The sequence below is a fragment of the Rhineura floridana genome, chromosome 8 (genome assembly GCF_030035675.1).
Source record: "Rhineura floridana isolate rRhiFlo1 chromosome 8, rRhiFlo1.hap2, whole genome shotgun sequence".
In the NCBI taxonomy this organism is placed as follows: domain Eukaryota; kingdom Metazoa; phylum Chordata; class Lepidosauria; order Squamata; family Rhineuridae; genus Rhineura; species Rhineura floridana.
Genome location: NC_084487.1, coordinates 135,817,128 through 135,845,023, shown reverse-complemented (window position 1 = coordinate 135,845,023; position 27,896 = coordinate 135,817,128). Strand labels below are relative to the sequence as shown.

The following is a 27,896-nucleotide window of genomic DNA, read 5'->3' as shown; positions in this document are numbered from 1 at the left end:
TAGACAAATTCACTGAGGATAGAACTATCAGTATCAGATAACAGACTGAGAAAAGCTCTGTTGTTTGCATTCTGTGCTTGTGGGCTTACTGCAAGAATCTAGCTGAACATAATGGGAAAAGAATACGAGATGTGATGGATTTTTGATATGATCTAGCAGGATCTTCTTATGTGTATAATGCTGAGAACAGCGATGGGCAAGAATTTTGATTCAGTTCACATTTCAAGCCAAAAATATAAATTTGCACTTTCTGAAACAATATGAGAACGGAAACAGTCATCCTTTGAAATTCACAATTAATCGAATTTTGCAATGCAGTTCATCAACCAACCAATGTTTACAAAATTACATATATTATTTATTTTATTTATTTATTGTATACCACCCCATAGCCGAAGCTATATATATATATTAGGGGAAAGTGTGCATAAAAATGAACATATGAGTGAAAATAACATGCAAAAATGAATTATATGATGAGAAATGGCTTGCAAAAATGTATACCTTTGTCAAAACCGCCTACAGAAATGTGGTTATTAGGAGAAATGCTGGAGAATTTTCATGAGTTTTACAGCAGAAATGTGGAGAACTGAATTAAAATTGGAACAACGAGAAACTGTGAGAACAAAAATTGACAGATTTTTCTATTATATATCAAGAAAGCTGTGGGAAAAAGTATGCATGAAACAGAAACCAAAATGATGCTATGCAGTTAGGAGCTTGTTTGATTCTCAGTGGCTGTGGTCACCAGGGACAAGAGACATGTCTAGCCCTCTGCCTCAGTGGTGTCTCCAGTGCACTCTTTCCACTTCTTTGTAGGTTGCCATTTACTCCTCAGTAGATTCACTTGTCAGTGTCTCTCACTGGGTTTTACTATAAAGTAAGGCCTGGTTTGAATGTCCGGTAAGAAAGATGGGAGTCACAGCTTCTATGATTGTTTCCATATTGCTGAGGTTACCTAGAACATCTCTGCTTGTGTGGTTCTGAACCACATTTGTGATGAAGAACTAGGAAGCCATTGTGAGTCTGGTCTGGAACCATAAAAGCCACCTGAATCACATGGGAAGAGACTTTATACCCTACCATAGTGATGTGGGAGTAACTATAAGTGCCAATGCCACTAATGTAGTATTTAAATTGGGCCTCCATGGATTGCAAGACTCTTGGCAAAACCTGTTCCTCCCAAGAAATTAGGAGCAACTGAAAGAAGAGGAAGGCTACCACACCTGTGGTGAATAGACACTTCTACTTCCTCCACAAAGAGTGAATGGATGTTGCTCAGTCTGGGGGTAGGGCTGGTGGGGAGACGCAAAGCACTCCTGTAGGAGACTGAGAGCAAAACATGTCTTTTCCCTGTGGCCTGACATCCACTGAAAGGGAACAGATGCACCATGTATCTTTGGGCACAGAGATACATTGTTGCAGCCCCTGCCATTAGCTTCTTCCTGCAGTATGTAGTCCCTTTCATTACCTGCTGCAATGAACTAACTTTCCATCCTTGCAGCTGAGAAGTCCTAACCAAATTACATGAACTCAAGCACTTAATTTCTTGGGAAAAAGAAAATCTCACCTCTTTCATTTTCAGGAATGCTACCGTCTTTTATCCCGTCAAAGGAGGAAGTCCCTGCACACAAAGAAAAATCAGTCAATATTGACAGAGCTAACTATGGGTGAGTTTCTTGCCATCATTGTCTTTGTATTGAGACCCTGAAAGTCCCCCTGCGACAGTGAATGTTTAATGTAAAGTACAGATTAGAATCTCAGCCTATATGTCATGCTGTGCCACAGAAACTGAGAAATTGAGAACCAGTGAATGAAATGCAGGTTCAAATCCTTGCTCAGCTGTGAAGCTCCCTGGGTGACTTACATTGGACAAATCACGTTAGGCCCCTGTCACAGATAATTGCTCACACACAAGTGCAAGTATGTGTAAAGGTTTCTGCCTCCATGGTTCACTCTGATCCAATGTTTACATGCCAGACAAATGATTCTCAGCTCCTCAGGAGATATGTAAATAAAGTTTTAGAGATTTTGGTATGAGCTTGCTGAGAAGCTCGTGATGCTCACCCCAAAGAAGAGGAGAGCATTATCAGAACCCAGAATTCTTTTCCAGGTCAACAGCAGCTTTGCACAGTTAAGAGAGAACTAGCTAAAGCTGTGCAAAACATTGGAAGTGGAAGCAACTAGGACCGTGGTTCTCAACCTGGAGGTAGCAAAGTCATCCCAGCGGGGTTGCAAAGAACCAAGAGTAGAATTATTTATTAATTTAAAAAAATAATTAATGGCATCACCAACTTGCAAGCCTGCACTGAATGTACATGCAGCAGCTTCCAACTCCCCTTCCTTCATTCCAGCCGGCAGTCAGTTCCTGCCGTACAGAGAGCTGAGCAGCACAGCACTCGAGTGAGTGCATCATGAGAAGGGGCCAGTTGCGCTTATTTAAACTCCAGCACCTCATAGAATCGTAGAGTTGGAAGGGGCCTATAAGGCCTTCAAGTCCAACCCCCTGCTCAATGCAGGAATCCAAATCAAAGCATACCCGACAGGTGCCTGTCCAGCTGCCTCTTGAATGCCACCAGTGTTGGAGACCCACCACCTCCCTAGGTTATTGGTTCCATGGTCGTACTTCTCTAACAGTTAGGAAGTTTTTCTTCCTGTAACTTGAGCCCATTATTCCGTGTCCTGCACTCTGGGGTGATCAAGAAGAGATACTGGCCCTCCTCTGTGTGACAACCTTTAAAGTACTTGAAGACTGCTATCATAGGATGCAGTTCATCAGGCCCTGAAGAATTGAACTCTTTCAAAGTGACTAGATATTGCTTAATCATTTGTCTATCAATCTCAAGCTCCAATCCTGCCCCTTCAACTTCACATTTCCCAGGAGGGTCATAGACCCTCTTTTGGGAGAAGACTGAACCAAAGTAGGAATTGAACACTTCTGCCTTTTCTTTGTCATCTGTTATCATTTTGCCATCCTCATTGAGGAACGGTACCATCATTTCTTTTCTATGTCTTTTACTATGGATGTAAATGAAGAAAGGTTTTTTGTTGCTTGTGGCATCTCTCACTAGCTTCAGTTCATTCTCAGCTTTAGCCTTCCTGACACCATCCCTGCAATTCTGTGCTACCTGTCTACTCTTCTTTTGTGGTCTTGCCTTCCTTCCACTTCCTGCATGTGTCTTTTTTTGATTTCAGGTCATCTCTAAGCTTTCTGTGAAGCCACAATGGCTTCTTCTGCTGTCTTCCCCCTTTTTTCCTTGATGGAATTGTTTGCCATTGTGCATTTAGAATTTCCTCTTTTAGAAACTCCCTCCCATCTTCGACTCCTTTTCTCATTAGGGTGGCTTGCCACTGAACCTTACTTACCATTGTTCTGAATTTATTAAAATTGGCTTTCCTGAAGTCCAGGGTATGCATATGGCTACTCTCAGCTTTTGCTTCCTTTAAAATCAAGAACTCAAGTACAGCGTGGTGACTTTCCTCTACAGTTCCTGTAACTGCCACTTCATCCTCCAAGTCGATCTCTGTTGGTTAGAATCAAGTCAAGGATAGCTGATCCTATAGTTGCTTCCTCCACTTTCTCTTATCTCCAACACAAGTCAGGAATTTCTTGGAGGGGCCTTGTTTGGCAGAATTTGTCACCCAAAAGATATTGGGGTAATTGAAGTCCCTCATTACTACCACATCATGCCTCCTCAAAACATTGGCAATTTGCTTTGCAAAAGTTTCATCCTTGTCTTCTCCTTCATTGGGTGGCCGGTAGTAGATTCCAACTACCATGTTCCTTTTATTCCTTGCCCCATTAATTTTAATCCAGATACTCTCAGTGGAGCTACCAAGCTCATCTTCCTGTATTTCTCTTCAGGGATATATATTTTTAACGTATAGTGCGCCTCCACCTCCCTTTCGATTCCCTCTTTTCTTTATGAACAAGTTATTATACAGCCACGAGAGTTAAATCTTCAATGTTAAATTGAAAATACCCCCATGCCATTCTGATGCTTCCCATAAGGTCATTTCAAAACAATACCTTACATGGTGATACACAAAACAGTCAGAGAGAATAGAGAGTTCAAAGTCTAAAAAGAGAGAAAAAAACCCAGACTCCTTTTGGACTTTTTTCTCTGAGAGTTCTCATAATCTGTTGAAATTCATTAAAAATCAGCCACATTCACAGAGTACCTGTCATCCTATTACTGACCTTGCCCCATACTCTGACCTTCATTTTCTGCAGTTTAAAAGTTTAAAAAATGCCTGGCTGGTTTTTAATTAATTTAAGAAATTTTGGCTGGAACCCTATGATAGTGTCAGTAATGCTCAGTAAGAACCAACTGTCAGTGTTCTAAAACCCAGACTCACAGCTTATTGGATTGGCTAATCAGGGGGCCACACCCACACCAGACTTTGATTTCACTTGAGACAGCCATGGCTCCCCTCAGAGAATCCTGGGAAGTGTAGTTTGTGAAGGGTGCTGAGAGGAGATTCCTTTTCCACCCACAGAGCTCCAGTGGCCAGACTGGTTTAACAGTCAGCCACTCTGATTGAAGGTCTGTGAGAGGAACAACTCCTAGCAACTGTCAGCACCTTTCACTAACTACACTTCCCAGGATTCTTTGAGAGAAGCCATGACTGTCCAAAGTGAAATAAAGGCCTGGTGTGAATGTGGCCAGGGACAGCTTTGGTTTAAATTTGGGTGGGAGGCTACATGTGCCTGCTGTAGAATAATAATAATAATAATAATAATAATAATAATAATAATAATAATAATAATAATAATAATAATAATAATAAACTTTATTTCTACCTCGCCCTTTTTCCAATGGGACTCAGAGCGGCTTACAACTAAAAACAACACCATTAAAACATACAGAAGTATACAATTAAAAAAGAATTAAACTATGAGAAAAATTAAAACCATAAAACATATGTTAGAAACAGCGGACAATTTAAAATAATAAAATATTAAAATATTTAAAATAATAAAATCATATAATATAGTCACCAATCCTATGACACTTAATCCTGGTCGTTCTCTATCCCAAATGCCCGTTGAAATAAAACAGTCTTTACTTGTTGCCAGAAGGACAGCAAGGAGGGAGCAAATCACACCTCACTCGGAAGGGAGTTCCACAACCTAGGGGCCACCGAAAATGCCCTATCTCGTGTCCGCGTCATATGTACTTGCGAAGGTGTGGGGAGCAGAAGAAGTTCTCAAATCCCGGACAGATTCATGTAGGGAGATACGATCTGTCAAATAACCTGGACCTGAGCTGTATAGGGCTTTGTAGGTCAAAACCAGCACTTTGAATTGTGACAGGAAACGGATTGGCAGCCAGTGGAGCTGTTGTAACAGGGGGGTTGTATGGTCCCTGTAACCAGCCCCGGTTAGCACTCTGGCTGCAGCTCTTTGTACCAATTTACGAACATTCTTCAAAGGCAGCCCCACATAGAGCGTGTTACAGTAGTCTAAGCGGGATGTAACCAAGGCATGCATCACCCTAGTCAGATCAGGCAGCTCCAGGAACGGGCACAGCTGGCGCACCAGTTTTTTTTATCATTAATTTTTTATTCAAATTTTCTTTTTTTTTTTTTTTCAATAATTTTTATTCAGATTTTCATAAAACATACAAGACAAAATCATAAAACATTCAAAGACAAAAAACAAAATCAAAAATAGTTAAACAAAAAGAAAAAAAGAAAAAAAAAAACAAAAATAAAAAATAAAGAGTAAAATATTGACTTCCCATTTGTCAAAGATCAAATCAGTTATAAGTCTATAATATATAACAATCCTGTCTCTTAAGTCATATTATAAAATCACTTTCCTCCAGTAGTTATCTTACTTAATCATCAAATCTCATAAACATTACTTTATTCTTTCCACAAAAAGTCAAAGAGAGGTTTCAATTCTTTAAGAAATATATCTATCAATTTTTTTTTCCAGATAAGCATATCGATTAATCCATCTCATTACTAATTATGATAATCTTATTGTCATAACCATAGTCAAAATAAACATTTCAATTAATCCATCACATCAGAATCTGTTAGGTTCAATAATTTCAGTAGCCATTGTTCTATTATCTCTATTAGTTCCATTTTCCATCTTCCATCTTCAGTAGTCTTGTTAAGTCCAGTAATTTCAATATCCAATCTTCCATTATCAGTATTCCATAATAATCTTGCTGTCAAAGCCATAGTCATATAGTAAGAGTCTGATGGGGATTACCTCTATCCCAAATATTTTCTTGCCATCCATTCTGAATAGGTTGCTGAAATACTGCTGTAAAATCATATCTCTGTTCTTTTTTTCAAAATACACTGGGTCATCTTAAGTTTTTCCATTGTCACATGGCTGCAGTTAATTCCATAGATTTTCTCTATATTGGGCTCCATCACATCATTCCAGTCCAGAAGATTATCCATGCCATTGATAACTTTATCTCTAGAATCTTCATTCATTTCTTCAGAGATAACATTGAGTTCCAAACAATAGATTTTATTTCTAAAGTCCATAGACTCCAAATCTTGTTCCTGTTCCACGTTGGTTCCAATCTCCGGGATCTCCTCTCTCACAGGGACCCCTATTCCAGTCTCCAGGGTCACCTCTCTCACAGGGACCCCTGTTCCAATCTCCGGGGTCTCCTCTCTCACAGGGACCCCTTCCAGGGTCACCTCTCTCACAGGGACCCTTATATCTTTAATCTCCTGCTTCATTTTACTCAATTCAATTTTCATTATCTCAATCTCATCCATTATTTTCTGAAACATAGTTATTTCCAGATTTTCAGCCACTTTCTTAATTGCCATTTTAAAAGAAAAATATAGGAAAACCACTTCTTATTTCAGCAACAATTGGGTTAATACTCCAAACTTGGTGACATCACAGTATAAACAGAGCAGACAGCCTTATCTCTCCAATAGTTAAGTAAACAAAATGCAGTTCCCAGGATCGAAACAATTAATGGCAATCGTCAAGAAACAGATTCGTCAAAATAAAATAGACCAAAAAGAGAGTAGTCTCAAAACAGTATAATATTTTTCAAAATAAAAATCTGGAATAGAAATCCCTCTTCTGTGTATATCTTTAGAATGCAAATCCAGGACAGCTTTTTGCAACAAAAACAGAGATAAGCTATTAATTAGTGCGTAGCAGAGAGAAGTTATGGCTCCCCAGTGAGATGTCAAAAACTGATCAATCTGGCAAATCTCTTTTAAACAGCAACAATTTAAGTCAAGTAAAAAAAAAATATAGAAAGAAGGGTGCTTGCCTGTTAGTGCGTTCTCTCTTAGAAGATAAGGTGAACGTTCGCTTTATCAGATAGAGCTTGCTGTTGAAAATCCGTCCCACCTTCGTCGGCTGGACCTCGTCCCATAAATTAATGAGATCTGGTCGTCCCAACAAAAATAGGCTTTGAGGTTAATCTCTTCGTTTCTCCCTACCCGGGAGAAGTTTAATCAGTCAAAAAAAAAAGAAAAAACTGACTGATATATCTGAATAAGCTTCTTTTGAGGCAGGAGCCCGTCTCAAAAGCAGGCACAGGCTAAGTCACCCTTCCCGGAAGTCAATTTTTTATTCAAATTTTCAAAGACAAAAAACAAAACAAAACAAAAATAATTAAACAATAAAATAAAATGTTGACTTCCGATTTGTCGCAGATCAGTTATAAGTCTACAATCCTGTCTCCTAAATTATATTATAAAATCACTTTCCTCCAGTAGTTATCTTAATTAATCATCAAATCTCATAAACATTACTTTATTCTTTCCACAAAAAGTCAAAGAGAGGTTTCAATTCCTTGAGAGATATATCTTTCAATTTTTCTCCAAATAAACATGTCGATTAACCCATCTCGTTCAAATCTGTTAGGTCCAATAATTTCAATAGCCATTCTTCCATTATCAATGTTAATTCCATCTTCCATCCTCAATAATCCTGTTAAGTCCAGTAATTTCAGTAGCCATTCTTCCATTATCAATAATCCTGTTAAGTCCAGTAATTTCAGTAGCCATTATTCCATTATCAGTACCCCATAATAATCTTGTTGTCATAGCCATAGTCCAAATAAACATATAGATTGATCCATCTCATCAAACCTGTTAGATCCAATAATTTCAATAGCCATTCTTCCATTATCAATATTAATTCCATCTTCCATCTTCAATAGTCCTGTTCAGTCCAGTAATTTCAGTATCCATTCTTCCATTATCAGTATCCCATATTAATCTTGCTCTCATAGCCATAATCATATAATAAGAGTCTGATGGGAATTTCCTTTATCACAAATATTTCCTTGCCATCAATTCTGAATATGTTGCTGAAATATTGTTGTAAAGTCATATCTCTGTTCTTCTTTTTTACAAAATGCACTGGCTCATCTCTTAAGAATTTTTCCATTGTCACATATCTGTAGTTAATTCCATAGATTTTTTCTATGTCAAGCTCCATCACATCATTCCAGTCCAAAAAATTATCCAAGACATTGATAACCTTATCTCTAATATCTTCATTAATTTCTTCAGAGACAACGTTGAATTCCAAACAGTAAACTTTGTTTCTAATATCCATAAACTCCAGATCTTTTTCCAATTCCACATTTGTTTCTAATATCCATAAACTCCAGATCTTTTTCCAATTCCACATTTGTTCCAATCTCCAGGGCTTGTATCTTCCCTTTAATTTTTCTTTTCTCATCTCTAATCTCATCAATCCCCTCTCTCACAAGATCCCCTATTTCTTTAAGCTCCTCCGTCATTTTGCCAAATTCAATTTTCATCTCCTGTCTACCCTGTCTCAGGGTTTGTTTCGTTATCTCAATCTCATCCATTATTTTCTGAAACATAATTTCTTCCATGGTCTCAGCCACTTTCCTGATTGCCATTCTTAAAACCACAAAAACAAAAATTATTTCAGCCACAATTGGGTTAATATTCCAGGCTTGATGACATCACAGTGTAGACAGTACAGCCTGCCTTATCTCTTATATGTTCAGGAATACAAAACAAATTTAGTTCCCAGCTTCAAAACAGTTAGTGGCGTCGTGAACAAGTAGATTCGTCAAAATGAAATAGACCAAAAAGAAAATAGTCCCAGACATATAATACTCCAAAGTTCATAAATCAAATTTATTTATTTTTTTCCCTCCTCGAAATAGAAATCCCTCTTCCGTTTGTATCTTTAGAATGCACTTCCAGGCCAGCTTTTTGCAATAAAAACAAAGATAGGCTTTTTCAATTTCTTTCCTCCTTAATTTCGTGAATAAAAGAGAAGAGTTATAACTCACCCAGAAATTCTTTATAGCTGATTCATTGACAAACCTCTTTTTGCTGCAACGATTTAAACCAAGTGAAAAAAAAAAGAAAGAAGGATGCTTGCCTGTTAAAGTCCGTTTTTCTTTGAAGAAAAGATAAATGTGTCGCTTAATCAGTTAGAGCTTGTTGGAAGTCCGTCCAGCATTGCTGGCTGAACCTTCTCTCATAAATTAATGAAATCCAGTCCTCCCAACAAAAACAGGCTTTTGTGGTTAATCTCTACGTTTCTCCCTGCCCGGGAGAAAATCTTTACCAGTCAAAAAGAACGTTCTGACTGATTTTAAAACTGAAAAAGCTTCTTCTGAGACGAGAGCTCATCTCAAAAAGCAGGCACAAGCGAAGTCACCCTTCCCGGAAGTCAGCTGGCGCACCAGTTTTAATTGGGCAAATGCGCTCCTAGATACAGCAGTAAAAAGGTGGAGGAAATGCTGAAAAACAATGATACGGTTCACAATGTTTTCCTTTTGTAAAGGAAAGGGGCTTCTCCTCTGCCCAGTGCCCACCCATCTTCTTCTCCCCCTCCTTCTACCCTTCCTCCCCCTCCTCCGGGTCAGTGTTGGACTATGACCTGGTAGACCAGGGTTTGAATCCCCACACAGCCATGAAGCTGACTGGGTGATGTTGGGCCAGTCACTGCCTCTCAGCCTCAGAGGAAGGCAATGGTAAAACCACTGAATACCGTTTACCATGCAAACCCTATTCATAGGGTCGCCATAAGTCGGGATGGATTTGAAGGCAGTCCATTTCCATTGTCAAACATGATTGCACAGAAATAAATCCAACTGAACTCAAACAATGCAAATGATCAAATCCACCCTCCTTTCTCCTCTCTCCTATCCCCTCCCTCTTGCTCCTTCCCTCCCCCTCCCTCCCCATTCCCTCCTTCGCCTTTCCCCTCCTCCCCCTCCCCTTCCTCCTCCCCTTGGTCAGTTTTACCTATCTTAAGCATGATTGCATGGGAGTAAATACCATTGAACTCTATACACATGCAAATGATCAAACCTGCCCTGCCCTCCCCCTTCTTTTGACCCCCTCCAATCTGCTCCTTCCACTTCCCCCCCTCCTCCCCCTCCCCCATGGTCAGTTTTACCTATCTTAACCATGATTGAATAGGAGTAAATCCCATTGAACTCAATAAGCATGCAAATGACCAGACCTGCCTTTCCCCTCCTTCCCCCTCCTCTACCTTCCTCCTCCCCTCCCCTCTTCTTCCTCCTCCCCTGCCCACTCCAGCCCTCCCTCCCTTACTCTGTCAGTTTTACCTATCCTAAGCATGATTGCACGGGAGTAAATCCCACTGAACTCAATAAACATGGAAATGATCAAACCTGCCCTTCTCCTCCCCCTCCTGCTTGCTCCCCTCCCCCCTCCCCTCTGCCCTTCCTCCCCTTCCTTCTCCTCCTCCTCCTCCTCCTCCCTCCATCCCCTGTGGTCAGTTTCACCTATCCTAAGCATGATTGCAGGGGAGTAAATCCCACTGAACTCAATAACTTTGCTTAAGTAGGGAAGGTCTGCTTAAGTAGGGAAGGTCTTCACTCGTAAATGGCTCCTCCAAAGTTTCACCCTCTCAAGGTCCCTATTCTCGTGCCATCTTGTGTGGGGTGAGGGGAGGGGAGCCTCCAATGCGGGGCTTCACTAGGTGACAGCTTGGCTTCAGGGAGCGGGTAGCTGGTTGGTGGGGAAGCGTTTGAAGTGCCAGGCAGGGATTCCTGTGGGGGCGTGGTTGGCGCATGCAAGGGATCACTTCCCAACGGTTCAGGTGGGGGGCTCACAGGCAGAGCGGGAACTGCCTTGATGGGGTTGCTGGCCGATGGAGTCTGCGGGCTGGCTGCACTCCCCCTTCCTTTCAATGCTCCCAGGGACCTTGTCTTCATTTGACTCCTCTCCCTGCGCCAACTCCTCTTGCACCTGGGGTGCAACACATGCAAATGATCATCCCATTCTCAGCAAACTTGCACAGGATCCCATTTCTTACCTCCCAGATTAAAAAGCAGAGAAATTCACTAAGAGGCAAAAAAAACCCTTGCAGTTTAATAACGAAACTATAGCCAACAGATATTTTTATCAAACTTTAAAAAGCAGGGAAATTAGGCAGTTACAGTGAATGCAACAAGGGAGCAGGAGACCTGACCTCGTCTCTGAGATATTGGACTGCCCTACAAATTTGTCAAAATGCAAACACCATTTGGGTTGGTCTTTCACAGTCCAATCCACTTCCTGTGTAGCCTGGAAGAATTTGCTAACATGTGCCTCTGAGCATATGGTGAATAGTGGCAACACATGCAATCAGCCCAAATAATAGAAAGAAGACATGTGCTGTGCTGATCTTGTTTTAGCAGGGAGGAAGCAACATTATTAGGCTGTTGATATAGTTCAGATGGTCACTTTAAATATGTCTGATTTACTTTGCAATTTTAGTGAAGTTTCCTATAGGAAATCATTTTCTTTTCTTCCTATTTCTGTGAATATGTGAAGTACAGCAACACTTTGCAAAATTTACACTAAAAAACTCCAAAAAATAATTGTGGAATAATGGCAGAATAGTCTCCAGTGGACCTCAGGAGTGTGTCAGTTTGCACAAGATAAAACAGTGGGAGGTGAAATATATTCCAGCAAAATTCTAGGTGTGCTCTATGGTTTTAATTGACCGTGGCCACCTTGCCTTAAATGAAGTGGTTTAAACATAGCAGGCTGAAAACATGTGTCCTCTTTTTTCCAACAGCTAGCGTCATTTCTGAAGGAGCAACATATTGTAATCAGTCTGATTTTACATCAAATTGCAGTTTCAGATTCAGCTGTTAATGCACCCAAAATAGAAATAGAACATAACCTCCAATTTGAAACACAAAAGGCTGTCTTTGCCATCATATGTCAATGACCCATAAAAAGGCTTTGAAATTAATAAAAATAAATTTGACAAAGTTTTCTAGGATGACTAATGAGGGAAATAAAATTTTCTAGTTTAGATTCTCTCTAGAAACATTAGTAACACAGGAAAGAAGCAAAGTAAGAACACCAACAAACATACAAAAATATAATTCTCCATCTTTGGAGATGGCAGGTGTTGCCACCACTCACCATATGCTCAGAGGCACATGTTACCAAATTCTTCCAAGCTACACAGGAAGTGGATTGGACTGTGAAAGACCAATCCCAATTGTGTTTGCATTTTGACAACATTGTAGGGCAGTCCAATATCTCAGAGAGGAGGTCAGGTCTTCTGCTCCCCTGGTGCATTCACTATAGCTGTGCAATTTCCCTGCTTTTTAAAGTTTGATAGAAATGTCTCTTGGCTATAGGTATGTTCTTAAACTGCAAGGGTTTTTTTTGCATATTAATGAATTTCCCTTCTTTTTAATCTGGGCGGTAAGAAACGGGATACTGTGCTAGTTTGTTGAGAATGGATTGATCATTTGCATGCTTATTGAGTTCAGTGGGATTTACTCCCCTGCAATCATGCTTAGGATAGGTGAAACTGACCACAGGGGATGGGGAGGGGAGGAGAGAAAATGCAGAGGGGAGGACTGGGATGGGAGCAGGCAGGAGGGGGAGGGGAAGAGAAGGATAGGTTTGATCATTTGCATGTTTATTGAATTCAGTGTGATTTACTCCCATGCAACCATGCTTAGGATAGGTAAAAGTGACCGGGGGGGAGGGAGGTCTGGAGTGGCAGGGGAGGGGAGGAGGAAGGGAGAGGAGAGGGGAAGGATGGGAAAAGCAGGTCTGATCATTTGCATGCTTATTGAGTTCAATGGGATTTACTCCTATGCAATGATGGTTAGGATAGGAAAAACTGACCATGGGGGAGGGGGAGGGGGAAGGAGCATATTGGAGAGGGACAAAGGAAGGGGGAGTGGAGGGCAGGTTTGATAATTTGCATGCTTATAGAGTTCAATGGCATTTATTTCCCTGCAGTCATGCTTAAGATAGGTAAAACTGACCATGGGGATGAGGAAGGGGAGCGGGAGGAGGGGGGAAGGGAAGGAGGGGATTGGAAGGGGATGGGTAGGGAGGGGCAAAGGAAGGGGGAGGGAAGGGGCAAGAGGGGGGTTAGGAGGAAGGAGAAGGTAGGGTGGGTTTGATCATTTGCATACTTTTTGAGTTCAATGGGATTTATATCTGTGCAATCATGTTTGAAAATGGAAATGGACTGCCTTCAAGTCGATCGGACTTATGGCAACCCTTTGAATAGGGCTTTCATGGTAAATGGTATTCAGAGGTAGTTTTACCATTGCCATCCCCTGAGGCTGAGAGGCACTGACTGGCCCAAGGTCACCCAGTGTGCTTCATGGCTGTGTGGGGATTCGAACCCTGGTCTCCCAGGTCATAGTCCAACACTGACCCAGGGGAGGGGCAGTGAGGGAAGGAGGAGGGAGAGGGGAGGAGATTGGGTGGGTGGGCACTGGCCAGAAGGGAAGTCCCTTTCCTTTCCAAAAGGAAAACATTGTGAACGGTATCATTGCTTTTCAGCCTTTCCCCCAACTTTTTATTCTACAGCAGGCACATGTAGCCTCCCACCCAAATTTAAACCAAAGCTGTCCCTGCCACATCCACACCAGGCCTTTATTTCACTTTGGACTGTCGTGGCTTCTCTCAAAGAATCCTGGGAAGTGTAGTTAGTGGAGGGTGCTGAGAGTTGCTAGGAGATGCCCTGTTCCCCACTCACCATATGCTCAGAGGCACATGTTACCAAATTCTTCCAAGCTACACAGGAAGTGGATTGGACTGTGAAAGACCAATCCCAATTGTGTTTGCATTTTGACAACATTGTAGGGCAGTCCAATATCTCAGAGAGGAGGTCAGGTCTCCTGCTCCCATGTTGCATTCACTATAGCTGCCCAATTTCTCTGCTTTTTAAAGTTTGATAGAAATATCTGTTGGCTATAGGTACATTCTTAAACCGCAAGCTTTTTTGCCTATTAGTGAATATCCTTGTCGCTGTATTCCAGTCATGGGAGTCATCCCATCAATTTTCAGTTATACCAATCAAGTCGTATTTATTCTCTTGTATCAAGAGTTCCTATTTTCTGGACCTTAGTATACAGACATCAAAGACCATGTGATTTACGGCCTGGCTTCCTTCCTACATTTTTATGAAGACTATTACTGTGCCCCATTAGAGCCATTCCCTCAGTTCCTCTTACTGTGCACAAGCCTCTGTTAGTCGGTACCGCCAAGTTTATATTTCTCTCCCCTTTAGGATTCAGTTTAAAGCTTTTCTGATGACTTTCTCCATCCTGTGGCCAAACACATTCTTCCCAGTCCTTGTGAGGTACAACCCGTCACTTGTCAGCAGTCCATTTTCCAGGAAGTGTAGCCCATGGTCCCAGAATCCAAATCTCTTGGGTCAGCACCACCTTTGTAGCCAGTCATTCACCTAGAGTATTTTTCTTGGGGCCTAGATAGTTTTCTCATCCATCCTTCCAGTATTTAGAAGAGGTGTAGAAAAAATATACATTTTTCTGCACCTCTTCTAAGTACTGGAAGGATGGATGAGAAAACTATCTAGGCCCCAAGGTCCTTGAGTTTCCTTTCCAAAGCTTCATGTCTGACGTGATTTCCTCATGGCTCCGATTGGCAGTATCATTCGTTCCCACATGGATAAGAAGAAAGGGATACCTGTCAGTGGGTTATATGAGGGCTTATCCAAACGGAGTGGGATAATCCACGGTTTCCATATTCAGTTTGTCATCTGATAGTCCTCACTTTGCCTTTTAGTTCGCTCTTTCCCAATTTAAAAAAAAATGCTTTTTTGCACCTGCACCCGCAGCGGTAAGACCCCTACATTCTTTTTGCTTTTTCCAAGCTCTGCCTCTAAAACCTCCCCCTATCAACCAATTGGTCAGCAAAAAAATTACGTATGCTCCTCTCCCCCTTTGCAACGAAGCACAATATGGCTGTAAAGGAGTTCTCGCCTCTGAAGGAAAGGCTGCTGGTCGGTTTCACGCCTGCCTTGTTTGTATTTCTCCTTTTCCTTCCCACGGAGAACTTGACAAAGCTTTTCGGAGCAGGCTTGAAACCGACTAGAAGCCCTTCTCTTGTTTGTATTTGCGATATTACACTTAAACGAATGTATGCTTTTCTGATTTGAAGCAATCCCCCCAGCAAGTACAATGAAATTGACAAAGCTTTCCGGAGGCAGGCTGAAACCGACCATCCCCCCTTTCTCGCTTGCTGTGCATTGCAGATCTCACCCAGAGCGGCCGCCCAGTTTGCAGGCTGGCAAAAAATAAAATGCATCTGTGCAGTAGTTGCAGACCCCCCCAACACCCCACCATTGCTATGATTGGTTCAATTTTCCTGGGCTTATTCTCGCACATGCGCAAAAGTGCAGATATGTGATTGGCTGGAATGAGGAGACGGGACAAGAGGAAACGCCCAAGAACCGCCCATCAGCTGTAATCTCTGCGGTATTTCATCCTAACTCCTGAAGGCACAGCGGATGATTCCCAATTTTAAAAAGCAAATTGCATTTTTGCCGGTGTTGCAAGGAGCGGATTTAACCTGCGAAAATGCGTAACAGCGCGAGACGTCATTTGGACGACCGAAAAATAATGAACACACATAGCGGGCGTGTCACACATTTTGCAGTCGTCTGGATGAGCCCTGAGTGATGGCAATAATAATAATAATAATAAATTTTATTTGTTAGTCGCCCATCTGTCCGACTTCACGGACACTCTGGGTGACTTACAACAAAAATACAATATAAAACAATATACAATGAGCAATCAAACATAAACATCAATCCATCTACAATTAATATAATATAAAACCTAGCCCACCCCAAGAATCCCATAGGCCAGCCTGAATGACCAGGTCTTTAGGGTTTGGCGAAAGACCGTCAGGGAGGAGGCATGACGGAGGCCAAAAGGGAGCCATCTCTAATTCCTCCTCTAGGAATGCAGCACACCTGGCGAGTCCATGGATCTTCTTGGCATACTTGGGTTTCAATCCCACACAGTAGGGAGTCTTCCACTACTAGTACTCTTCTCTTCTTGTTGTGGGGAGTGGTTTCATTGCCTTTGCTTGACTGAGCTTCAGCCTGTGGCTCGCTGTTGCATGAGGTCTCCTGTAATTCTTCCCTGCAGTCTGTCCTCTAGTTTCATCCTCAAGTGCCTGGAAGCGGTTCTGTAGTTCCACCAGTGAAGGGTCTCTTCTAGCTCTTCTGCTCCCGTCACCTTTTTACATGGAGTTTCCTCCACTTCATTGTTGTTGTCCACAACAGTCTCCTCTTCTGCGTCAACTTGCTATTGTTCTTCCCCTTCCTGTACTTCTCTTTGCTGCTGTTGTTCCAGCGTTCTAAGAACTCTTCATCTTCTCTTACACTCTTCAGTGTGGCCACTCGCCGTTCCAGGCCCCTCACTTTTTCTTCCAACAGTGCCACCAGCTTGCACTTCTCGCATGTGTACACCATGTTTTTAGGCAAGAAAACAACCATTACACATACCTTGCAGGTCACCACCACTGGAGTGTCCTTCCCATCCATACTCTGTACTGCCTTTTGTTTCTTTCTTTCTACTTGTGTTGGAATGGCCTGTGCTTTGTCCTGTCCTCCTTCAGGGTAAATACGAGAGTCCCACTGGTATGTGGTGCATCATACAAGGGAAAAATTTTTTTAGAGACCTCCCCCGCCAAATTCCTCTACCAAACTCCTGTCCATGCACTCTGTTTGCTCACTCTCTGAGAGCTAGCTTTCCCGTATCACCTCTGGACCAGCTAATACAGCTCCCTGTGCTCTGCTCAGTTAGGAGTCAGGAAACAGAATCCCCTCCCTCTTTTGTCAGTGGCAGTGGTGGAAGTTCACTGAGCTCTTTGTTAATGTTCTTGTTATGTGTCTTCAAGTTGATTTCAACTTATGGAGACCCTATGAATCAGTGACCTCCAGTAGCATCTGTTGTAAACCACCCTGTGCAGATCTTGTAAAAAACAATGGTATGGAGTCCCAGAGTGCCCCCCTAATGAATGCACACCTAGGCACTCATTAAAATTTCACTGTATAGTTAGCTAATAGTACAGTGTATACATGTCTACTCTGAAGTAAGTCTCTTCATATTTAATGGGACTTTCCGCCAGGTAAATCAAATTGCAACAATCAGACCAGACTAAGATTCTGTTGAAGCTTTGAAGCTATACTACTTTTGGGGGGGACATGGGGCTTTATTGTCACAGCCAGGCACTGGTTCAGCACATTGACAGCCTCACCTGAAGAAGATGAAAAGGAGAAATAGAGCTGTTGTCATCAGCATACTGATGGCAACGTACTCCAAAGCTCCAGATGACCAAACGTTGATAAAAGTATATGTAAAGGGAGACATGGGTAGTCTAACTAACCTCACAGAGTTGTTGTAACGATAAAACTAACCCAACGTATTCTGCTGTGAGCCGCTTGAAATAACAGTGTGATAAAACAAACTTCAAAGACTATGGGCCAAGAAGAGGCTTTATCCTGATTTACTTCTGAATCATGTCATTCTCCACAGCAAGAATAGACCATGTAGTCCCTGAACCTGGTGGTAAAATGCAAGCTATAATTAATGAGAGCCAACACTTGGGGTCTACTAGTTCCTTTGAAGGGCTTATTGATTTTCCTTAGTTTCATATACCATTCATTTCTTCATATTTTTCCCTTCTCTGAAAGAGAGAAGAAATTAAATGAGACAGCAGAAAACATAAAGCGGCGACGCTCCAAATTAATCAACTCGTGTAAGTATCTCATGCCTGAGGGATTTTGTGGTATTCTTTCTGGGCTACAAACACTGTGAAGTATGGAGTAGATATTCAACCCCTCTTAAATGTGGGCTTCCCAGGGTTAACAAAAAACAGTGTTTATTTGAGGAACAATGAAAACATGACAGCTGAGTCTGGTATGAATGTGAGAACTAGTAAAGTCCTAAACCCATTCCCACTCAGCTAATCCCCTCTTCCGTTTCCAGACTCTAAACTGACAAAATTCCCACCACTGCTCCTGCTGTCATTCCATGCTCCCTTCAGCTCTCCCTCCTACTTACAATAACATCCTATCAATTCGATGCTGCCCCCTCCAAAGAGAAACCCTAAACATGGTTCATTACATTTCCTTATAGGAAAGGCTTGAGTACATATTGCATTATTCCTGCTTTTTTAAAAGTTTGCTCTCACCAGTCATTTATGTTTTGACGAAAAAGCAGGCATGGGCCCCAGTTCTGGAATGTGCGCCTATTCTAGATTGGGGCTGCATTCCAGTGTCTGGATCCCCACCTCCTTTGATCCCCACCTCCTTTGGAGGCTATTTGCCTCCAAAGATAGACAGAGAAGGGATAATAGAGCAACTTGGATTCCACAGTATAGCTTGAAAATACAGAAGACTTTTGTCCCCTCCCCCCTTTCTCTTTTTTTTTGCAGAGAAGGAGTGGATATAGACAATCTTTTACTAAGAGCAGCTTACTTTGGCTGCGTACATGCAACATTTTATTCTAGAATTTATGGGGACAGAGTACCTCTTTGTCTACATAGTCCACACACAATCTAGATCTATTGTGTACTTTTTTAGCCCGGAAAAACGCTTCTTGAGAAACTGGTTTCATTCTGAAAATAAAAGCTCAATGCAGATTGATTCACAGTGTGTCCATTTGAAAATGGATGATAAAAGATATAGGAGATCTAGGCAATGGGGAGGGGGGTATCACACCTGCCCAATGACATTGTGGGTGTATACCACATCCTTCTTCCTTCACCTGGGCATGTGCAGGGAAGAAAAGACATGGATAACCTAATCAAGGGGAGGGTTTTCAAATGCATATCAAGTAACCACACCCACCCTTGTGGACAGCACTGCAGGATCTAGAACCAATGAAAACAGCATGTCAAGGATGAGCATGAATGATTCCAGATTGGAAAAAACTACATTTTTGTGCCACAAACAGGTTAGTGTGTATGCAGCCTCACTTTATCTTCCTAGCCTGACTCACTTCTGTCCTTAGAGCTGGGTTGGCCTGAGAGAAAAGTGCTTGTGGCAACAGATTGGTGATGTAGGATGGAAAAAGTTTCATTGTCATAAGTTCATTAGCAACAATGGATCCAAATTGGAAATATAACACTGGGCAATCTTGGCTTTCAAAAGTCTTCAGCTTTGCTTACTAAATATAAGTAAAATAAACATGCTAAACTAAATCTCTCTCTAGGTCATCAGAAATATTTCAGTGCAAACTGAAAATTTGCCTAATTTGCCTAGGAAAAAAATTAAAGAAACCCCTTATCACTGTAACAATCTGCAGGGAGAGAAGTTGTTGGTGGAGAAGGTTAAGCTCCACTCATCCATCTGCCTGTTTTATTGTTAAACTCAGACCCCCCTCAAATCACTTTATACATGGATTGCGAAGACGTGAACAACAAATGTGGCTGCCCTGATTATGTCTACTTTGCCTGTGTCATCCTGTGAAAAGAATTTGCATGTTATATTTATCTGTTGCTTAGACACACACACACACACACACACACACACCCTGTTTATTTCTATAACTAGAAATAATCTAGTTTATCCGCCATTGCGAAAGGGCCTGTGGAAGCAGCTACTTGGTGGAAATTTCAGACCACTGCCCTGAACTTTCAGCTTTCCAATTTTTTTTAAAAAAAGTCTCTGAAGTCCTAAAATTAAGAGTTATAGGAAAAATATGCAGAAAATAATGTTTCTCACTTTTTTAGAAAAGAAGTAAAGCTACCCTCACCTTCCAGTGTCTTGGCCAATAAGGGCAAACTCACTTGTTCAATTAACAAGCTGTTGGTACTTACATTTTAAAGTTGTCAAAATCAAACACAGTGGTTTTAAATGTGTAAGCACATGGATCTCTTTGAACTTGCCTTCTTGCTGGTGCAAGGTCAGTGACAGCAGAATTGACTCTACACAGGTTTCACTGTATCCTGTCTAGAAAATTACTTCTGACACCTGTTGTTGACTGATTTATTTATTTATTTATTTATTTATTTTTATTGATTGTTTTTAAATGGTCATTTCATTTTATTGTAATGTTTATGTTTTGCTTGTACAATAACATTTTTATTTTATTTTTAAATTTAGAAACAACCTTAAGTTAAACATAGTAGCTTATTTAAAATGTAGGGGTTTTGCTGTTTCACCCTGACATAAGAAATCTTTTGATTCTTTATTATTATTATTATTATTATTATTATTATTATTATTATTATTATTATTATTATTATTATTATTATTATATTCAATTTTTATACCACCCACAGCCAACGGCTCTCTGGGCGGTGAACAGCATAAATTTAAAATACAATATAATAAACTCACATATCAATACCACACACATAACAAAATTCAAGGACTAAAAACATATTACATAATTTTATTTATTTATTTATTTAATTTAATTTAATTTATATACCGCCCTAAGCCCGAAGGCTCTCTGTTCTAGTATACTAGTATACTAAGATGTAATAAATATACTAAAAATATTAAAATATTAAAATATTAAAATGCCTGGGAAAAGAGGTACGTTTTAACCTGGCGCTAAAAAGAGAGCAAAGTTGGCGCCAGGTGCACCTCGTCAGAAAATATTCCATAGTTCGGGGGCCACCACTGAGAAGGCCCTTGATCTTGTCGTCATCCTCCGGGCCTCTTTATGAGTCGGTACCCGGAGGAGGGCCTTCGATGTTGCACGCAGTGTATGGGTAGTTTCATATCGGGAGAGGCGTTCCATCAGGTATTGCGGGCCCGCGCCGTGTAAGGCTTTATAGGTCAAAACCAACACTCTGAATCTGGCCCGGAAACATATAGGCAGCCAGTGCAAACGGGCCAGAACAGGTGTTATATGTTCGGATCGTTTGGTCCTAGTCAACAATTGGGCCGCAGCGTTTTGCACGAGCTGCAGTTTCCGAACCGTCTTCAAAGGTAGCCCCACGTAAAGCGCATTGCAGTAGTCCAATCTTGAGGTTACCAGAGCATGGATAACTGAATCAAGGTCGTCGCTGTCCAGATAGGGACGTAGCTGAGCTACCAACCGAAGTTGATAGAATGCACTTCGTGCCACTGAGGCTACCTGGGCCTCAAGTGACAATGAAGGATCTAGAAGAACTCCCAGACTACGAACCTGCTCCTTCAGGGGGAGTGTAACCCCGTCCAGAACAGGTTGAATATCCACCATCTGATCAGAGAGACCGCTCACTAACAGCATCTCAGTCTTGTCTAGATTGAGCTTCAATTTATTAGTTCTCATCCAGTCCATTATTGTGGCCAGGCAACGGTTCAGTACATTGACGGCCTCACCTGAAGAAGATGAAAAGGAGAAGTAGAGTTGTGTATCATCAGCATACTGATGACTACGCACTTCAAAACTCCTGATGACCGCACCCAGCGGCTTCATGTAGATATTAAAGAGCATGGGGGACAGAACTGACCCCTGTGGGACCCCATACTGGAGAACCCAGGGTGTCGAGCAATGCTCCCCAAGCACTACCTTCTGGAGCCGACCTACCAAGTAGGAGCGGAGCCACTGCCAGGCAGTACCTCCCACTCCCAACTCGATAAGTCGCTCCAGAAGGATACCATGGTCGATGGTATCAAAAGCAGCTGAGAGATCAAGGAGAATCAACAGGGTTACACTCCCCCCGTCCCTCTCCCGACACAGGTCATCATACAGGGTGACCAAGGCTGTCTCAGTACCAAAACCGGGCCTGAAACTGGATTGAAATGGATCTAGATAATCGGTTTCATCCAAGAGTGTTTGGAGCTGGTTAGCAACCACCCGCTCTAAGACCTTGCCCAGGAATGGAACATTTGCTACCGGTCTATAGTTATTTAGGTTTTCTGGGTCCAAGGAAGACTTCTTTAGAAGTGGTCTAACAGCCGCCTCTTTCAGGCAGCTGGGGACCACTCCCTCTCGTAAAGAGGCATTTATCACTTCCCTGGCCCAGCCGGCTGTTCCATCCCTGCTAGCTTTTACCAGCCAAGAGGGGCAAGGATCCAGAGCAGAAGTGGTCGCACGCACCAGTCCAAGCACCTTGTCGACTTCCTCAAGCTGCACCAATTGAAACTCATCCAATAAATGAGTACAAGACTGTGTTCTGGATACCTCATTAGGTTCAGCTGCTATAATATTGGAGTCTAAGTCCTGGCGGATACATAAAATCTTGTCCTGAAAGTGCCTGGCAAACTCATTACAGCGAGCTTCCGATGACTCTATAATGTCCCGAGGGCCAGAATGTAATAGCCCTCGGACAACTTAAAAAGCTCTGCTGGGCGGCAGAGAGATGACTTGATAGTAGCAGGAAAATATTGCTTCTTTGCTGCTCTCACCGCTTCTGAGTACCGCTTAGTACAGGCCCTCACCAGTGCAAGATTGTATTCACCAGGAGTTCGTCTCCATCTGCACTCAAGCTGCCTCCTCTCTTGTTTCATCACTCTCAGCTCCGGGGTATACCACGGAGCTGTATGAGCTCTACATAGGAGGAGGCGTGCAGGAGCGATCGTGTCAATGGCCCGGGTCATTTCCGTGTTCCACAGTTCGACCAGGGCCTTGACAGGAGCGCCAGTCTTCTCAGCCGGAAAAATCCCCAGAGCCTTTTGAAAACCCTCAGGATTCATCAGTCTCCGGGGGCGGACCAACTTAATGGGTCCCCCACCCTTGCAGAGGGGAAAGGCCGCTGCAAGTCTAAACTTCAACAGGCCGTGATCTGTCCATGACAAAGGAATAGATGAAAAATTCCCCAGCTCCAGATCACCCTCTCCATGTCCAGTGGCAAAAATCAGATCAAGAGTATGTCCCGACACATGTGTTGGGCCAATAACAAATTGGGACAGCCCCATGGTTGTCATGGAGGCCATGAAGTCCTGAGCCGCCCCTGATAAAGTAGTCTCGGCATGGATATTGAGATCCCTCAGTACCAATAGTCTAGGGGATCCCAACAGTGCCTCTGAGACCAGTTCTGTCAGCTCAGCTAGGGAGGCTGTTGGGCAGCAGGGTGGACGGTACACCAACAGAAATCCCAGTCTGTCCCTATGGCCCAAGACAAGGTGGAGACACTCCAGACCAGTAGTCACATGGACAGGGTGCTTGATGAGAGAGAGAGAACTCCTATAGACCACAGCAACCCCATGTCCCCGGCCCTCGGATCTACCATAGTGCTGAACCATATACCCAGGTGGGCAGAGCTGGGAGAAAGCAACTCATAAGAACATAAGAACATAAGAAGAGCCTGCTGGATCAGGCCAGTGGCCCATCTAGTCCAGCATCCTGTTCTCACAGTGGCCAACCAGGTGCCTGGGGGAAGCCTGCAAGCAGGACCCGAGTGCAAGAACACTCTCCCCTCCTGAGGCTTCCGGCAACTGGTTTTCAGAAGCATGCTGCCTCTGACTAGGGTGGCACAGCACAGCCATCACGGCTTGTAGCCATTGATAGCCCTGTCCTCCATGAATTTGTCTAATCTTCTTTTAAAGCCATCCAAGCTGGTGGCCATTACTGCATCTTGTGGGAGCAAATTCCATAGTTTAACTATGCGCTGAGTAAAGAAGTACTTCCTTTTGTCTGTCCTGAATCTTCGAACATTCAGCTTCTTTGAATGTCCACGAGTTCTAGTATTATGAGAGAGGGAGAAGAACTTTTCTCTATCCACTTCCTCAATGCCATGCATAATTTTATACACTTCTATCATGTCTCCTCTGACCCGCCTCTTCTCCAAACTAAAAAGCCCCAAATGCTGCAACCTTTCCTCGTAAGGGAGTCGCTCCATCCCCTTGATCATTCTGGTTGCCCTTTTCTGAACCTTTTCCAACTCTATAATATCCTTTTTGAGATGAGGCGACCAGAACTGTACACAGTATTCCAAATGCGGCCGCACCATAGATTTATACAACGGCATTATGATATCGGCTGTTTTATTTTCAATACCTTTCCTAATTATCGCTAGCATGGAATTTGCCTTTTCCACAGCTGCCGCACACTGGGTCGACATTTTCATCATGCTGTCCACTACAACCCCGAGGTCTCTCTCCTGGTCGGTCACCGCCAGTTCAGACCCCATGAGCGTATATGTGAAATTAAGATTTTTTGCTCCAATATGCATAATTTTACACTTGTTTATATTGAATTGCATTTGCCATTTTTCCGCCCATTCACTCAGTTTGGAGAGATCTTTTTGGAGCTCTTCACAATCCCTCTTTGTTTTAACAACCCTGAACAATTTAGTGTCATCAGCAAACTTGGCCACTTCACTGCTCACTCCTAATTCTAGGTCATTAATGAACAGGTTGAAAAGTACAGGTCCCAATACCGATCCTTGAGGGACTCCACTTTCTACAGCCCTCCATTGGGAGAACTGTCCATTTATTCCTACTCTCTGCTTTCTGCTTCTTAACCAATTCCTTATCTACAAGAGGACCTCTCCTCTTATTCCATGACTGCTAAGCTCCTCCCTGCTCACCCACCCATGTCTCGGTTATACATGCCAGACCGGCCCCCTCCTCCACAATTAAATCATGGACAAGGGAGGTTTTATTATGTACCGATCTGGCATTTAAAAGCAGCACTTGGAGATCCGAGAGATGGCTGAGAGGACATCCAGCAACCCTGTAGGTGTGAGAAGGACCGGAACAGGGCACAGCCACTAATTGTCTGGGCCGAGTTCCCCTTAACTGGCATGTCCTTCTCCCATCACCATACCTCCCACTACCCATCACTATTATTATTTATTTATTATTTATTAAATTTATATACCGCCCGACTAGCAATAGCTCTCTGGGCAGTGAACATAAAATAGCATAAAAATACAATGAATAACAAAATAATACTAAAATACAATCAACAATCCAATACAATAAACATTTTTAAAATTAAATCAGTGTAACTTAAAATGCTTCAGAGAATAGGAAGGTTTTGACCTGGCGCCGGAAGGAGAGCAGAGTCGGCGCCAGGCGTACTTCCTCAGGGAGACTGTTCCATAGTTCGGGGGCCACCACTGAGAAGGCCCTAGATCTTGTCATCACCCTCCGGGCCTCCCTGTGAGTTGGAACCCGGAGGAGGGCCTTCGTAGCAGAACGTAGTGCACGGGCCGGTTCATATCGGAAGAGGCGTTCCGCAAGGTATCGTGGTCCCGCACCGTATAAGGCTGTATAGGTTAATACCAACACTTTGAATCTAGCCCGGAAACATATTGGCAACCAGTGCAAGCTGGCCAGGTGTTATATGCTCGGACCGCTTGGTCCTTGTCAGCAATCTGGCCGCCGCATTTTGCACTAGTTGTAGCTTCCGAACTGTCTTCAAAGGTAGCCCTACGTAAAGCGCATTACAGTAATCCAAACGTGAGGTTACCAGAGCATGTACCACTGATGTAAGGTCCTCTTTACTCAAATAGGGACGTAGCTGGGCTACCAACCGAAGTTGGTAAAACGCATTCCTAACCACCGAGGCTACTTGAGCCTCAAGTGAGAGGGAAGAGTCTAAAAAGACTCCCAGACTACGAACCCGGTCCTTTAGGGGGAGTGTAACCCCGTCCAGGACAGGGTATATATCCACCATCCGATCAGAGAACCCGTCCACCAACAGCATCTCAGTCTTGTCTGGATTGAGCTTCAGTTTGTTAACTCTCATCCAGTCCATTGTCGAGGCCAGGCAACGGTTCAGCAAATCGACAGCCTCACCCGAAGAAGATGAAAAGGAGAAGTAGAGCTGCGTGTCATCAGCATACTGATGACAACGCACTCCAAAACTCCTGATGACCTCTCCCAACGGCTTCATGTAGATATTAAAAAGCAGGGGGGACAAAACTGACCCCTGCGGGACCCCATATTGGAGAGCCCGCTGTGTCGAGCAATGTTCCCCAAGCACTACCTTCTGGAGACGACCGGCCAAGTAGGAGCGGAACCACTGCCAAGCAGTACCTCCAACTCCCAACTCCGCGAGCCTCTCCAGAAGGATACTATGGTCGATGGTATCAAAAGCCGCTGAGAGATCAAGGAGAATCAACAGAGTTACACTCCCTCTGTCTCTTTCCCGACATAGGTCATCGTACAGGGCGACCAAGGCTGTCTCAGTGCCAAAACCGGGCCTAAAACCCGATTGAAATGGATCTAGATAATCAGTTTCATCCAATAGTGCCTGGAGCTGGCCAGCAACCACCCGTTCCAAGACCTTGCCCAGGAATGGAACATTCGCCACTGGCCTGTAGCTGTTAAAATTGTCTGGGTCCAAGGAAGGCTTTTTCAGGAGTGGTCTCACCACTGCCTCTTTCAGACAGCCCGGGACCACTCCCTCTCGTAAAGAGGCATTTATCACTTCCTTGGCCCAGCTACCTGTTCCATTCCTACTAGTTTTTATCAGCCAGGAGGGGCAAGGATCCAGTACCGAAGTGGTTGCACGTACCTGTCCAAGCACCTTGTCCACGTCCTCGAGTTGAACCAACTGAAGCTCATCCAACAAAACAGGACAAGACTGTGCTCCGGACATCTCACTAGGATCTACTGCTATAACTTGAGAGTCTAGGTCCTGGCGGATACATGAGATCTTATTCTGGAAGTGATCGGCAAACTGATTACAGCGGGCCTCCGATGATTCCACCGTGTCCGGAGGGTTTGAATGGAGAAGCCCCCGGACAACTCGAAAGAGCTCCGCTGGGCGGCAAAGAGATGATTTAATAGTGGCAGCAAAATGATGTTTTTTAGCTGCCTTCACTGCTCCTACATAGAGCTTAGTCGAAGCACTAACCAGAGCATAATTGTATCCGTCGGGAGTTCGTCTCCATTTCCGCTCAAGCCTCCTCCTATCTTGCTTCATGGCTCTCAGCTCCGGAGTATACCATGGAGCTGTATGAGCTCTACACAGGAGAGGGCGTGCAGGAGCGATCGTGTTTACAGCCCGGGTCATCTCCATATTCCACAGAGCGACCAGGGCTTCAGCAGGAGCGCCAGTCCTATCAGCCGGAAAATCCCCCAGAGCCCTTTGAAAACCTTCAGGATCCATTAGTCTCCGGGGGCGGACCATTTTAATAGGTCCCCCACCCTTGTAGAGGGAAGAGGTTACTGAAAGTCTAAACTTCAGCAAGCAGTGGTCTGTCCATGACAAAGGGAGTGTTGTAAAACTCCCCACATCCAGATCACTTTCCCCATGCTCACTACGCTGATTGGGGGCCCCGCAAGTCCCCCCGCTCGGTGCAGAGTCCTCTCTCCCAGACACATAATAAAACACAAAAAACACAGACACTCACACACACACTCACGTCAAGACAAAACAAGAACAAAAACAAAAAAACAAAAACAAAATCAACCACTTATAAAATGGCGGCCAATCACTCCCCTCAATTAAGTAATAAAATCTTCCAACCACTAAGTGTTATAAAGCGAGGTTATATTTGCCGCCCCCAATGTAAACCGTATCCCAAGAAGAGGGGGGGGTAGAGAGAAAGCAATCACATTCAGTCTCTAATCATTCTCCACAGCGTTCTCCTGCTGCTGCAAGTCACACCCACACTCTGATTGTTCCTCGAGGCGTTCTCACCCTCCGCAGCATTCTCTTACCGTCCGCCGCCGCCGCCACCGTCAACAACCTGGTCTCCTCCTGCGGTGCTCTCACCACCGCCGGGCAGGATGTTTC

General features: G+C 43.2%; 1 protein-coding gene and 1 long non-coding RNA gene across 3 annotated transcripts in view; one reads left to right on the top strand and one right to left on the bottom strand.

Moving 5' to 3' along the window:
- ARHGEF5 (Rho guanine nucleotide exchange factor 5) overlaps positions 1–27,896 on the top strand; it is a 125,507-nt gene that overhangs the window by 63,907 nt on the left and 33,704 nt on the right. For both annotated transcript variants that reach the window (XM_061582618.1, XM_061582617.1), the window contains exons 3-4: positions 1,586–1,670; positions 17,954–18,018. In XM_061582618.1, coding sequence (XP_061438602.1) covers positions 1,586–1,670; positions 17,954–18,018 — 150 coding nt within the window. The remainder of the gene's footprint in view (positions 1–1,585; positions 1,671–17,953; positions 18,019–27,896) is intronic.
- Positions 1,571–27,896, bottom strand: LOC133363236 (uncharacterized). The gene is made up of 2 exons (XR_009757631.1): positions 27,821–27,896; positions 1,571–1,624 (listed from the first exon to the last, which is right to left on the bottom strand). It is a non-coding gene; the product is annotated as an uncharacterized LOC133363236 (long non-coding RNA).